The sequence below is a fragment of the Nomascus leucogenys genome, chromosome 2 (genome assembly GCF_006542625.1).
Source record: "Nomascus leucogenys isolate Asia chromosome 2, Asia_NLE_v1, whole genome shotgun sequence".
NCBI classification, from domain to species: Eukaryota; Metazoa; Chordata; class Mammalia; order Primates; family Hylobatidae; genus Nomascus; species Nomascus leucogenys.
In genome coordinates this window covers 62,279,293-62,293,206 of record NC_044382.1, presented here as the reverse complement: position 1 = coordinate 62,293,206, position 13,914 = coordinate 62,279,293, and the positions used below count along the sequence as shown (strand labels likewise).

General features: G+C 50.9%; 1 protein-coding gene across 2 annotated transcripts; it reads left to right on the top strand.

Moving 5' to 3' along the window:
* Positions 1 to 483: 483 nt before the first annotated feature.
* TEPP (testis, prostate and placenta expressed) lies at positions 484 to 12,097 on the top strand. Of its 2 annotated transcripts, none has more exons than XM_030796262.1 (8): positions 484 to 677; positions 1,842 to 2,066; positions 8,302 to 8,363; positions 8,635 to 8,809; positions 9,175 to 9,236; positions 9,452 to 9,516; positions 9,879 to 9,911; positions 11,381 to 12,097. In XM_030796262.1, the coding sequence occupies exons 1-8, from the start codon at positions 515 to 517 to the stop codon at positions 11,409 to 11,411; spliced, it is 816 nt and encodes a 271-aa protein (XP_030652122.1). In that variant the 5' UTR covers positions 484 to 514; the 3' UTR covers positions 11,412 to 12,097. The 2 variants fall into 2 exon arrangements, with proteins under 2 accessions (XP_030652122.1, XP_030652114.1); XM_030796254.1 differs by having other exon boundaries at positions 9,371 to 9,516.
* The last annotated feature ends 1,817 nt before the right edge of the window (positions 12,098 to 13,914 follow it).

The following is a 13,914-nucleotide window of genomic DNA, read 5'->3' as shown; positions in this document are numbered from 1 at the left end:
GAGGGTGGAGTATCATCTGCTAATCCCTGGCCTGCTGAGGCCACCACTCTCCCTGATCCCCTCATGCTTACCCTGGATACTGGCCACAGCTAATCCCCACTCCTGGAGACTCAGGGGCTGGCAGACAGTGCAGCGCCCTCTTCCCTGAGGGTTCCAGGGTTGGGAGATCTCTCTCACCATCCAGATCCTCCTAACGGCAGATCCTAGAGTCCTTGCCTAACACAGAGGAGAGCCTTGAGTCCCAGAGAGAGGTGGTAATTAGCCCAGGATTACACAGCCTGCAGTGGGCTCAGTAGTCATTTCTGGCCTGCCTTGGCCTGACTACCTCCAGGGAACCCCAGCTCCCCATCTGATATTTCCCAAGATGCCTGGCCTGTGCTGAGGCCTGGGAGACCACAGCCTTCAGGAAGGCTGCAAGGGAGTGGCCAGAGCACAGGAATTCTGGCACAGGCTCTTGTTAGAGCCTGTAGTTGCCAGGGTTGCTAAGGAGTGGGTGCCTCAGAATCAGGCTGAAATGGGCATTGTCTGTGCACAATGTTCCTTTATTCTGCTGCTGTCCATAATAAGGGCTCGTCCACCTCACTTCCTCTTCTGCCCATTGAGCAGTCAAAGAGCTGAAAGTCCTTATAAGCCTGTGCACCTGGGCCTGGGCCCTACAGATAAGGTAGCTGCTATTGGTGAGTCAGAAGCAGGGAGCCCTCGCTCTCTTCCCCATCTCCGTGATCCCCCTCCCTGTCCCTCCCCAGGCAGTCACATCCCCTAAGGCAGCTTCCCTATGCCTTGTCACCATGCCGCCTCCCTGCTCCTCCATGATCTAAGGTCCTCTCTCCTTCTGCCACCCTCGCTCCCACCTCCACCTCTCACCTCTAACTCAGGGTCAGGAAGAAAAGCAAGCTGCCTCAACAAATTCTCACTAAAGTGTAAATGACTGAAAGCCTCCTGGGACTATCTGCTTTTTAAAGGGAGGCACTGGGTATCCAGTAATGCTTTTCTAGTTTAAATATATCATGTTGCTCCCCTTCCTGAAAATCTTTCTGAGTCAATCTGTAGAATTTTGGGTAAATATCTTAGCTAGGGCAAGTCCATAATTATTCACCCAGAGGTATACGGCATACTAAGCTACATTCTGAACCCACTTGCTGCTGCACTTTCCTGCTTATTATTTAAGAATAGACTCGCCGGACAAGGTGGCTCACACCTGTAATCCCAGCACTTTGAGAGGCTGAGGCGGGTGGATCACTTGAGGTCAGGAGTTCAAGACCAGCCTGGCCAACACAGTGAAACCCCATCTCTACTAAAAATACAAAAACTAGCCACATGTGGTGGTGGATGCCTATATCCTCAGGAGGCTAAGGCAGGAGAATCACTTGAACCCAGGAGACAGAGGTTACAGTGAGCCAAGATGGCGCCACTGTACTTCAGTCTGAGCAGGAGAGACTCTGTCTCCAAAAAAAAAAAAAAAGAAAGAAAAAAAAAAAAAACGAAGAGACTCAAATACTACCTCTTTTAGACCATTCCTTGAATGTCCCAAGCCCAGCCTCCCCAGAAACACACACTCTGTACTGACCTCCCTCACAGCCATGGCACAATGTGAGTGTGTGTGTGTGTGTGTGTGTGTGTGTATGTGTTGGAAGGGGAGTGGGAGGGTTGTCTCTGTTCTGTTATCTGAATGTTCTTGCCACCTCATGCTGAGCTCCGGAAAAATGGCCTGGCACACAGTAGGTGCTAAATAAATGTTTGGCAAGTAGACGTCGGCACTGGCCAAGGTTGTTTTCATGCAGAGAAGGGTGTCTGGCCGGCATGAGCCCAGGGTGAGCCCCTTAGAACCCTCTGCCCCCCAGCTATGGCCCGCATCATCGACCTGGTGCCCTGGAACAATGGCTCCACACATGTGTATGCCTCCCCGGCCATCCTGCTTCCTGTGGAGCGGCAGCGCAACCAGCTGGTGGGCGTGAAGCAGCAGCTCTACCACCCAGCCCTGCCCACCCTGCGCCACATGGACAGGGACACTGTCAAGGCCTGCCTTCCTGATGAGCACTGCCAGTCCACCACCTACTGCCGCAAAGGTCAGGCCACCAGTGCAGGATCCCCTTTGGGGAAGGGGCAGGTGGTTTCAAGAAAGAGGGAGACAGATGCAAGGGTGAAAGAGGCCAGTCCCAGCTCTACTGCTCCCTGCCCAGGACACTTTGGCCAGGTCTGAGCCTCTGTTTACTGCTCAGTACAATGAGGATAATTGACAAGGCCTGCTTCAAAGTGTTGTTGTGGGGTTAGAAGGAGATAAGGCACAAAAAACACTTAGAGGGTGGGCGCAGTGGCTCACGCCTGCAATCCCAGCACTTTGGGAGACCAAGGCAGGCTGATAACCTGAGGTCAGGAGTTTGAGACCGGCCTGGTCAACATGGTGAAACCCCATCTCTACTAAAAATACAAAAATTAACCAGGCGTGGTGGCAGGCGCCTGTAATCCCAGCTACTTGGGAGGCTGAGGCATGAGAATCGCTTAAACCTGGGAGGCGGAGGTTGCGGTGAGCCGAGTTCGTGCCACTGCACTCCAGCCTGGGCAACAAGAGTGAGCCTCTGTCTCAAAAAAAAAAAGCACTTAGAGTAGTGCCTGGCACATAATATGTGCTCAAAAAGTATTGCTGATGCCATTGTTGTTATTGTTGTTTTGTTTTTTGAAGACAGTGTCTTACTCTGTCGCCCAGGCTGGAGTGCAGTGGCCTGATTACAGCTCACTGCAACCTCGACCTCCCAGGCTCAAATGATCCTCCCATCTCAGCCTCCCGAATAGCTGGCACCACAGACATGTGCCACCCTACCCTGCTAATTTTAAAAAATTATTTGTAGAGACAGGGTCTCCCTATGTTGCCTAGCCTGGTCTCAACTCCTGAGTTCAAACGATCCTCCTGCCTTGGCCTCCCAAAGTGCTGAGATTACAGGCATGAGCCACTGTGCCCAGCCTGTTGTAATTAATGGAGAGAGAACTGGGCAGAGGTTGACAGGCGCAGTGGTAGGAATCATAACAGTAACAACTTCTGCCCAAGCATCTCTGTATGTGGAAAAGAGAGAGAAAGACCTCTCCTCACAGCCCCCATGCAGGAGAGGAGGACGTATGGGCCTTCAGGGCAAAAGAGCCCCACGGGCCTAGTGAATAACCCCGCATGGACTGAGGAGCTTGCGTGTGGAGGGATTTAGAAGGTATTTAGCAGATAAAGTCAACAGGAGTAGGTGCAGGCGGGGCAGGGTAGGAGGCCGAACAGGGGGGAGTGCAGGCCCATACCTAGGCTCCAGCTTGGGTGACAGGTGGGCTGAGGGTGTCAGAGATCGCATGGAGATTACCAGAGTTGCCACACGGGCCCTGATGGGAAACACAAATGAGGGAAGTGGGTGGGGAGGCTGTGGGGAAGGAAAATTCCACAAGGAAATGGGGCACCCACACCTGCCCTATTTAAACAGCAGCCACGGGGCTCCCCGCAGACTGTGCTATGTTGGAGGGGCCAGCCAGGTCACCAGTTCTTCCAATTTCCTGCTTCTGAGAGAAGCCAGGAATCTAGATTTTTAAGGAAAGCTCTGATGTAGATTTGTATTTTATTGTAAGCATATGCTTTAAGTAAAAGTAATAGTCACAACTTCAAAGCTTAAAATTTACAGCATTCTGTAACAATATGCACAGCAACAAGCCTCACTCCCACTGCCCCCCCAATACAGGTAACTGCCCCCACATTCTTAGTTTCTGATGTCTCTCCCTGGTTTACTAATGGGAATATAAACACATGTTATTTTGCTCTCCAACTTTTTATTACTGTTAACTGAAAAATCAGAAATTTATAAATTTAGGCAGGGCACGGTAGCTCACGCCCATAATCTCAGCACTTTGGGAGGCCGAGGCAGGCAGATCACGTGAGGTCAAAAGTTCGAGACCAGCCTGGCCAACATGGTGAAACCCCATCTTCACTAAAAATACAAAAATTAGCTGGGCAGGGTGGTGGGTGCCTGTAATCCCAGCTCCCAGGCTGAGGCAGGAGAATCACCTGAACCCGGGAGGCAGAGGTTGCGATGAGCCGAGATGGAGCCACTGCACTCCAGCCTGGGTGACAGAGTAAGACTCCGTCTTCAAAAAATAAAAATAAATGTATAAGTTTAGAAAAGGAGACTGTATTTCTTATAAGGGGTTATAGCTGCAAGGTGGCCATCCCACAGGCTGGAAAGCGTGCCTCCAGCTAAAGCCCAAAGATAGGCATGTCAAAGGAGGAGGGGTTGGGTAAGAGCTTTGTGTTCAAAGGGTTGGCTAAACATATGTATTCAATAGGTTATAGGAGGAGCTATGAATATTCACGAAGATAGTACTGACATGGGCATACTGAACAAACATGCATGTAACATACAACCCATGTTCACTTTGAGGTGAAGACTTAACCTTTAAATGTATTACAATTAGGCCCTATACGTCAAAAGGTCTTTTCAGGACGCAAAGCCCAGCAAGTGAGCAGCCTCTGTACACCGGGCAGGACCTGTCCATGGTTGGTGGTCTTCTTATCTGGAGAAAGTTATTGAAATCAGCCTCTTATGCAATCAAAGGCATAGCTGTGGCTGGTGGATCAGGGGGTCAGTTCGTCAGCATCTGTGAGCTGTATGAGTTGTAATTGTTTTAATATTGCTTATCTCAAGGCCAGGGCTAGAGAAAAAGAAAAACCTCATGGCAATTAAAACCTAGCTTATTTATTTTTGTGTTTTGTTTTTTGTTTTGTTTTGTTTTGTTTGTCAGAGTTTCTCTCCATCACCCAGGCTAGAGTGCAATGTCACAAACATGGCTCATTACAGCCTCGACCTCCCAGGTTCAGGTGATCCTCCCACTTCAGCCTCCTGAGTAGCTGGGACTACAGGCACACACCACCATGCTAGGCTATTTTTGTTGTTCTTGTTGTTTGTTTGTTTTGTGTGGAGACAGGGTTACACTACGTTGCCAGGGCTGGTCTCCAACTTCTGGGCTCAAGTGATCCTCCAGCTTCAGCCTCCCGAAGTATTGGAATTACAGGCGGGAGCTACCACGACCAGCCTGTAGTTTATTCTTAAGTATAGGGGTGCATGACTTAACCCTTGCCTGGCAAGGCCTTAGGTCCTGTCAATAATCTGGTATCTTGGCCGGGCGCGGCGGCTCACGCCTGTAATTCCAGAACTTTGGGAGGCCGAGGCAAGTGGATCGCCTGAGGTCAGGAGTTCAAGACCAGCCTGACCAATATGGTAAAACCCTGTCTCTACTAAAAATACAAAAATTAGCCGGGCGTGGTAGTGTGCACTTGTAATCCCAGCTACTCGGGAGACTGAGGCAGCATAATTGCTTGAACCCAGGAGGCGGAGGTTGCAGTGAGCCGAGATCACACCACTGCACTCCGGCCTGGGCAACAGAGTGACACTCCATCTCAATAATAATAATAATAATAATAATAATAATTTGGTATCTTATTGCCACAAAGAGTCTATTCTCTTAGTCTTGTAATCTCTCTCTCTCTTTTTTGTTTTTTTTTTTTTGAGATGGAGTCTCGCTCTGTCACCCAGGCTGGAGTGCAGTGGCATGATCTCGGCTCACTGCAACTTCCGCCCCCTGGGTTCAAGTGATTCTCCTGCCTCAGCCTCCTGAGTAGCTAGCTGGGACTACAAGAGTGTGCCACCATGCCCAGCTGATTTTTGTATTTTTAGTAGACATGGGGTTTCACCATGTCAGCCAGGCCGGTCTCAAAATCCTGACCTCAAGTGATTGGCCTCCAAAACCACTGGAAGGAGCAGCCACCGCACCTGGCCTTGTGATTGCTAGTTTAACATTAATGCTGGTCATTTATTGTGTCTAAACCGCAAAAAGGCAGGGGTAGAATGAAGCATGTCTGACCTCCTGTCCCATTATGGCTGGGAACTCAGTTTTTTAAGGTTTTGGGGGGTCCCCGTAGCCAAGAGGGGCGTTCGCTCAGTCAATACATTGCGGAGACCTCAGGATTTTATTTTTAGTTTACATGATAAACATTTTCAAATGGAGAAAAGTTGAAAGAATACTACTATGAGACCCAAGACCTTCCGCCTGCTTCAGTTGATTTTTGCCATATTTTTACTTCACTTGCCCTCTCTCTTAGACTCTTGGACACCCTTTAGCAAGCAGCTCCCAATGACAAAAACATCCTTCTACATGACACAATACCATTATCACACCTAGGAAAGCTAACAATACTTCGACAACATCTAATATCCAGACCATATTAAAATCTCCCCAATTGCCCTCAAAGATGTCTTTTCTGGCTTTAAAATAATTTTTTGGAAGAAGAATTCAATCTGGGATTATGTATTTCAGTTACTTGTTATGTCTTTCATCTTAGTCTAAAACAGTCCACCCAGTTTCCATTGCCCACCATCATACTGACTTTTTAAAGAGTCTCCAACAGTTGTGTTGTACACAGTCCCATATGGTGAATTTGAACCAGTTTCCTCATGGTGTTTCTTACCTTGTTAATCTATTTTCTGTAAACCAGCAGCTAGGTGTAGAGACCTAAATCACCAGGTTAAACACTGCTGGCCAGAATCTTTCACAGGCGACAGATGCCGTGTTTGCCATAATGCTGCAGCAGGAGGCACAGAATTTCATTATCACATTATTTGTGATGCTAAGTTTGATAATTTGGTTAAGGTGATGACCTGAATATATATTCTCTGTTTCCAATAGTCTATGTTTAGTCTACCATTTTAAAGCAAACAGTAGGCCGGGCGCGGTGGCTCACGCCTGTAATCCCAGCACTTTGGGAGGCTGAGGTGGACAGATCACTTGAGGTCAGCAGTTCGAGACCAGCCTGGCCAGATGGGTGAAACCCCATCTCTACTAAAAATACAAAAATTAGCCAGGCATGGTAGCACGCACCTGTAATCCCAGCTACTCGGGAGACTGAGGCGTGAGAATCGCTTGAACCTGGGAGGTGGAGGTTGCAGTGAGCTGAGACCGCGCCACTGTACTCCAACCTGGGCAACAGAGCGAGACTCTGTCTCAAAAAAATTTTTTTAAAAAGCAAATGGTAGCATATTGTATATACCCTTCTGCACCTTGGAGTTCTTGTATAGAGAAATTCCTCAACTTGTTAATTCATTTATTAAAAACAAGGTCTCACTATGCCACCCAGGCTGGAGTGCAGTGGCATGATCACAGCTCACTTGCAGCCTCAAACTCCTGGGCTCGAGCAATCCTCCTGCCTCAGCTTCCTGAGTAGCTGGCACTACAGGCTCGAGCCACCATACCTGGCATTTTTTGTGCGTCTTGATTTCTAGGCACTCTTTCAATATTAAGGAATATTAATTAATATTAACATTAATATCTGCAAAATAAGTGGAAATATTTTTTCCATTTGTTTTTTGACATCTGTTTTTGCCATGTAGAAGTTTATTTTCATGTATTTAAATGATCAATCTTTTCTTTAAAGCTTCTGGATTTTTAATTAAAATTATTAAGGCCTTTCCCATCCCAAGATTATAAAAGAATTTGCCCATGTTCACTTTTGACATTGGAATCTTTGGAGTTTTATTCTGTTGCAAGGGGTAAGATGTGAATACTATTTTATCTTAGATTTTTTTAAGTTGTCAAATTAAAAAAAAAATTTTTTAAGAGAGTCTCGCTCTGTTGCCCATGCTGGAGTGCAGTGGTGCAATCTCAGCTCACTGCAACCTCTACCTCCTGGATTCCAATGATCCTCGTGCCTTAGCCTCCCTAGTACCTGGGACTACAGTCGTGTGCCACCACACTCAACTAATTTTTCATATTTTTGGTAGAGATAGGGTTTCACCTTGTTGCCCAGGCTGGTCTCGAACTCCTGAGCTCAAGTGATCCACCCACTTTGGCCTCCCAAAGTACTGGGATTACAAGAGTGAGCTACCATGCCCAGCCTTTTTTTTCTTTTTGTGAGACATGATCTTGCTCTGTCACCCAGGTGGAAGTGCAGTGGCATGATCGCTGAAGCTTCGACCTCCTGGACTCAAGTGATCCTTCTGCCTTAGCCTCCCAAGTACCCGGGATTACAGGCGCTTGCCACCATGCCTGGCTAATTTTTGCATTTTTAGTAGAGATGGGTTTTCACCATGTTGGCCAGTCTGGTCTAGAACTCCTGACCTTAAGTGATCCACCCGCCTCAGCCTCCCAAAGTGCTGGGATTACAGGTGTGAGCCATCGTGCCCGGCCTCAAAAAATTTTTGAAGTACAGTGTGGGCCAAAGTTCTCCTATGACCTCTGACCACTGGTGAAGGAGACACCTCTTCTCCCTTTCTCTTGTTTCAACAGATGAATTTGACAACGCCCATTTTACACTCCTTGGGGTCCCCAACAAACCCCTGCAGTGTTTGGTGAGTGTCCTTTGCCCTGCCCTTGGGTTTGCTAACGGGCACCAGCCCCAAGCACCTCTGGGTCTGGGATCTACAGCCCGAGCACCTTCTCAGGTGCCTGCTTGGGACTCCCGCTCCCCACATCACCCCATCCGGGTTCACGACTTCGGGCGCCCCCTCGGTCCAATGCACCGGGCCAGTTGTCAACTGAAGCCTTTGGGATGGACTGGGATGGCTTCCCTAGGCTCCTGCGGCTACGGCCGCGCGGGCCTGACCTCCGTGGCCTTGTCAGGACATCACCGCGACAGGCCAGAAGCTCCGCAACAGGTACCACGAGGGAAAGCTGGCGCCCATCGCGCCAGGCATCAACCGAGTGGACTGGCCCTGCTTCACGCGCGCCATCGAGGACTGGACCCATTTCGTGTCCTCGGCCGGGGAGTTCAAGCTGCCTTGCCTGAGCAAGCGAGGTCAGTCTACGGGCCGCTGAAGGAACTGCCGGACAGGTGGGCCGCGGGGCTGGAGCAGGGAGCGTGGACTGCGGACAGGAACGTAGGCGGCGGGCCAAGCAGAAATAGGGCGGGGCCGCTGGGATGAAGAGGTGGCACTTGCGGTGGGTGGAGCCCAGACGTGCGCGCGGTTCTGGAGGCAGGACTGCCCTTGGGGAGGGGGCGGAGCCGTCGGGGCGGGGGCTTTGCCCTGGCGGGGCAGCGGAGGCGGGACCTGTTCGCCGAACATGTGTGGGTGGGGCTGGATTGTGGGCGGGGCTTAGGTAAGGAGGCGGGGCTTGTCCTGGAGGGTGGATGAGCGCTCGAGAGGGGCTTTCTGTTCGCAGTGGAGGGTCTCAGCGGCTACGCGGTGCGGTACTTGAAGCCGGACGTGACCCAGAGCTGGCGGGTAGGGAGCGCTGCGCGCAGACCCGTCCCTGAGCGGGGAGAGGGGGGTCCTGGTGGGGAGCGGCTTACGCCGGGAGTTGACGGGGGAGGAGACCCAGAGCAGGGCCTCCCAGTCTTCAGGGCCACGGTCTCTAGCAGGAAGCCCTGTGTGGGGCGTGGGAAGGGCGTCCTTGCTCCCCCGACTCACCGCGCCCCTATCCCTGCTGCCCGCCTCAGTACTGCCTCAACCAGAACCCCAGCCTGGACCGCTACGGACAGAAGCCCCTGCCTTTCGACTCCCTGTAAGTGACGCCACGTGCCCGGGGACCCCATATCCGGAGGAGGGAGGATGAGGTCTGGGCTGCTTTCCTAGCGCACACGCAATGACTCTTGAAAACGTGAGAACTGGGAAAAATTGGCTCCAATACACCAGAAACAAATTGCAGTTTCAAATGAATACATGTGTAATTCCTACCAAACGGAGCACCTTGCCCTCCCTGACAACTCCACCCTTGCGGAGTGGAGGGGTTCACATTGGGTGAAGGCGCCCTGGAACCCTTCAGGAGGGATGGCGGGGAGAGGGGGTGGCTCCCGAGGTCGAGTGAGGCGCCCAGAGAGGGTCGCCCCTTCCCATCTCGTGCTCACCCGCCGCGTTCTTTCCCAGGAACACTTTCCGAAGCTTCGGCTCCAGCTACAGGTAGGGGAACGGTCCTGTCCCGCCCCATAGCCAACCATGTTCCCATCCGACTGCTGGGGACAGCCTCGGGGCTCCCTGACTCTGAAACCCCCCTGCCACAGCGAGGCCTGGCGAGGAGGAGGAGCCCTCCTGGGAGGGCGCGAGCTGCTTCGCTCTGGAGAGATCCGCCCCTGGCAAATGTGCAGCCCACTGGGGTGGGGGTGGACGCGGGAGGGGGTCCACATCCCACCAGGTTTGACTGGAGGAGGCCAAAAGGATGGGGCAGGGATGTTACCTAGAAGGAGAGAAAACAGACAAATAAGAAACACAAGGGAGAGAGCCAAGAATCTGCCTTTTAGGGTGCGGAGAGGCCCTAAGGGAGGGGGCTAAGTGGTCTTCCCGGCAGGGTCGCCCCACAAGTAAAGAGAGAAGATAAGGTAAGAACAAGAGTTCTTATCTCCAAGATAAGGACCTCTTGCAAGAGGTTGCAAGATCCTCAAACATTTTCATAACTAAGCCGTCTCTCACCTTCCCCGCCCCACTTTGTACACTCCAGCAAGACCAGACTCCCCCGAAACCCAGCAGACCAAGCACTCTTCACGCCTTTGCCTGTGCTGTTTCAGTGCCTAGGTGGCCCTTCCTCCTCTGCCTGGAAAACTCCTTCGTGCTATTATTATTATTATTATTATTATTATTATTATTATTATTTTGAGACGGAGTCTCACTCTGTCGCCCAGGCTAGAGTGCAATGGCCAGATCTCAGCTCACTGCAACCTCCGCCTCCCGGGTTCAAGCAATTCTCCTGCCTTAGCTTTCTGAGTAGCTGGGATTACAGGCGCACGGGACCAAGCTCGGCTAATTTTTGTATTTTTAGTAGAGATGAGGTTTCACCATGTTGGTCAGGCTGGTCTCGAACTCCTGACCTCGTGATCCACCCGCCTCAGCCTCCCAAAGTACTGGGATTACAGGCATGAGCTACAGCGCCCGGCCTCCTTCATGCTCTTTAAAGCCCAACCCAGATGTGCCATCCTCCTTGAAGTCTTCCCCCACCCTCTGCCTCTCCCCACCAGCTCACACTCCCTCCCATTGGTCACTACCTTTGTGTCCCTATCTTAGAGAGCACTCAGACTATTGCACTGTCATTATTGACAGAAACTAGCCTTCCCCTCTCCCACACGGGGAAATGTTTCTGGGTTTTGCTACCATATGATGCCTAACAGAGTAGGTTCACTAAATGACTGAAAAATGGGTGAAGCTGTTCATAATTAGGTATCAATGGGAGAGAAGGATGAGGCAAAGTCAAAGGAGGGAGGTTAGCTTGAAAGCTAAGGAGGACAGCTGAAAATACAGAAAACAGGGAGCCACTGAAGGCTCCTGAGCCACATAGAGGCTGGCTGGAAGCTGTGTTTTCAGATCCTAGAGGGGGGAAGCCTGATTTTTCCCCTAGGACACCCTGGAAGCCCCCACCTCACCCCTACTTCTCTCCACAGTCGTGTCAACTACCTGACCCCCTGGCATTAATCTCTGGAAAGGAGGCTGACTCCCAGGCTGCCGGACGGTGCCACCTCAGGTCCCCTGGCCAGACCGAGGACTTATGGTGGCACCAGCCACCTCCCCAGGAGTTCAGCCTAACTAGAAATAAACCTAATGCTCCCTGAGAGAGACATGCAATTGTCTCTGCCTGTGTGTGTTGCAGAGCCTGGGAGAGGGTCAGGGCCACAGGATGACAGTATCTTACCCTTGCCTGTCCCTGGCCAACTCCTGGAGGACTGGTGGGGGGTTGGAGAAAAATGTTTGGTGACCTGGTTTGAGAGTCAGGGTGTGAGCCGCAAGGTCCAGCCAGAATTGAGGTCCAAGAGCAAGAGATGTGCTCCGGCCCCTTGCCTGCAGCCCCATACCCAAGCCCCCTCCATTTCAGATCCTGATTTTGAGCCCTAAGAAGAAAGGGAGGGGGCTAGAAAGCTACTTTAGGTGCCTTTTTGAAGCTGTCATACTGGTGTGCTCTGGGGGGCTTCCCTGTGCCTGGGGTCCCCCTGAAGGTGTGGGAGCAGGCTGGGGCAAGGGGAGCTGGCCAGGCCTATGGCCTTGATTCCTGTGACGCAACAGAATGTAGAGTCTAAACTTGCATGAGATGCATGAAGCCACTCAGAGAAGAAAGTTCCTGGCTCTCCAAAGCACCACCAATAAACATGTCATCTAAGCAAAAAGTCCTCTGCTCTATCCATGAGGCTTCAGGACTAGCCCTTGTCTACTCACCAACCAACCATTCCAATCCGCTCCTGTGAAAGGAAGGTATGATGTCCTGGGGACAGTGTGGGGACTCCTGGCCCAGGTCTGGAATAACGCCATCCAGGGGGCTAGGGAAGAGCATCTCCAGCATGGTAAGGGGGTGTATTAGTCTGTTTTCATGCTGCTGATAAAGACATACCCAAGACTGGGAAGAGAAAGAGGTTTAATGGACTCACAGTTCCACATGGCTGGGGAGGCCTCATAATCATGGTGGAAGGCAAAAGGCACTTCTTACATGGTGGCAGCAAGACAGAATGAGTGCCAAGCAAAAGGGTTTCCCTTATAAAACCATCAGATCTCGTGAGACTGATTCACTACCACGAGAACAGTATGGGGGAAACCACCCCCGTGATGCAATTATCTCCCACTGGCCCCTCCCACAACATGAAGGAATTATGAGAGCTACAATTCAAGATGAGATTTGGGTGGGGACACAGTCAAACCATATCAGGGGGTTAGGGCTGCTAGCATCTGTGCTTAGCTCCAGGACCTTCCAGATACCCTACTCCCATCCCACCTGTGGGCAGCTGGCAAGCATGGACCCAGATCAGGATAAATAGCTACTAAGCTAAAAATCTACCTGTATAGGACTTCCGGTCCTGAAACCTGGGGCTTCAGGGACCCACAGACCTCCTGAAATCATGTACAGAATCATGTATCCACTTTGGGACTGCACTTGGGAGGCCACTGGCAGAGCCGCCTGGAGTGTCAGAGCCACATTCTGTGCCACCCAGTGTCCCCTCTAAATGACAACTCAGAGAAGAGCTGGACTTGCCCAGGGCTCACAGCAGGGATGCTAGAATCCTGGCCTGGAAGAGGTGGGCCAGCCAGAGAGCCCCAGCAGACATGCTGAAGCCTGCCAGATGGAATCAAGTGACTGAGGTGTTTTTCCTGGCCCTGCTTCCTTGTATGACTGGGCAAGTCCCTGCCAGAATACAGCCCAGCGAACATTAAAGAGCTTTGCCTGGGCCAGGCCCTTTGCTGGGTGCTGGGAGGACACAGACAAGATGCCCTCCCTGCCCTCCCTGCCTTTGAAGTGCTTCCAGCCCAGCAGGCCCAGCCAATGAGAACCTGAAAGTAGAGGTGATCACATGAGTACACACTTAGACCATGTTCTCCCAGTCCAAACCCCATGAATGGCAACCCACACCAGCAATTTAAAGCTTCTTGCCCACTGATTGTAAATTTAATCCTGATTTCAATAATATAAATATATTATAAAATATATAAATATAAATATGTATATGTATATATGTAATAATATATATAAAATATAAATATAAAAAATGTGTGCCTAAGAATAAAGGAAATGCAGAGTTGATAAGCATAAATGAGTCTGCTTTCACGTACAATTTCTATTTTTAAGTGGAAGACAATGCATTAACCATCTTGCAGACCCCGTGAGATGGGTAATTTTAGACCCATTTTACAGATGATGAAATGGACTCGGGAAGGTTAAGTGGCTGGCCCAAGATCTGGTGATTGGCAGAGCTAAGAATTGAAGCTGGCCTGCCTAAGCCCCCCACCCCCATCCCCCGCCTGTGGCCACCAGGCCCTACTGCCTGCCTGCTACAGGACAGATCAAAAACAAGAATGGGGAAGAAACCAAAGGGGGCTTCCTGGGGGTGGGGGCATCTGACCAGGGCTTAGAGGGAGGATAGGATGTCCCATCAGAAAGCTCTCTTGGGGCCGGGCAGGGTGGCTCACACCTGTAATCCCAGCATTTTGGGAGGCC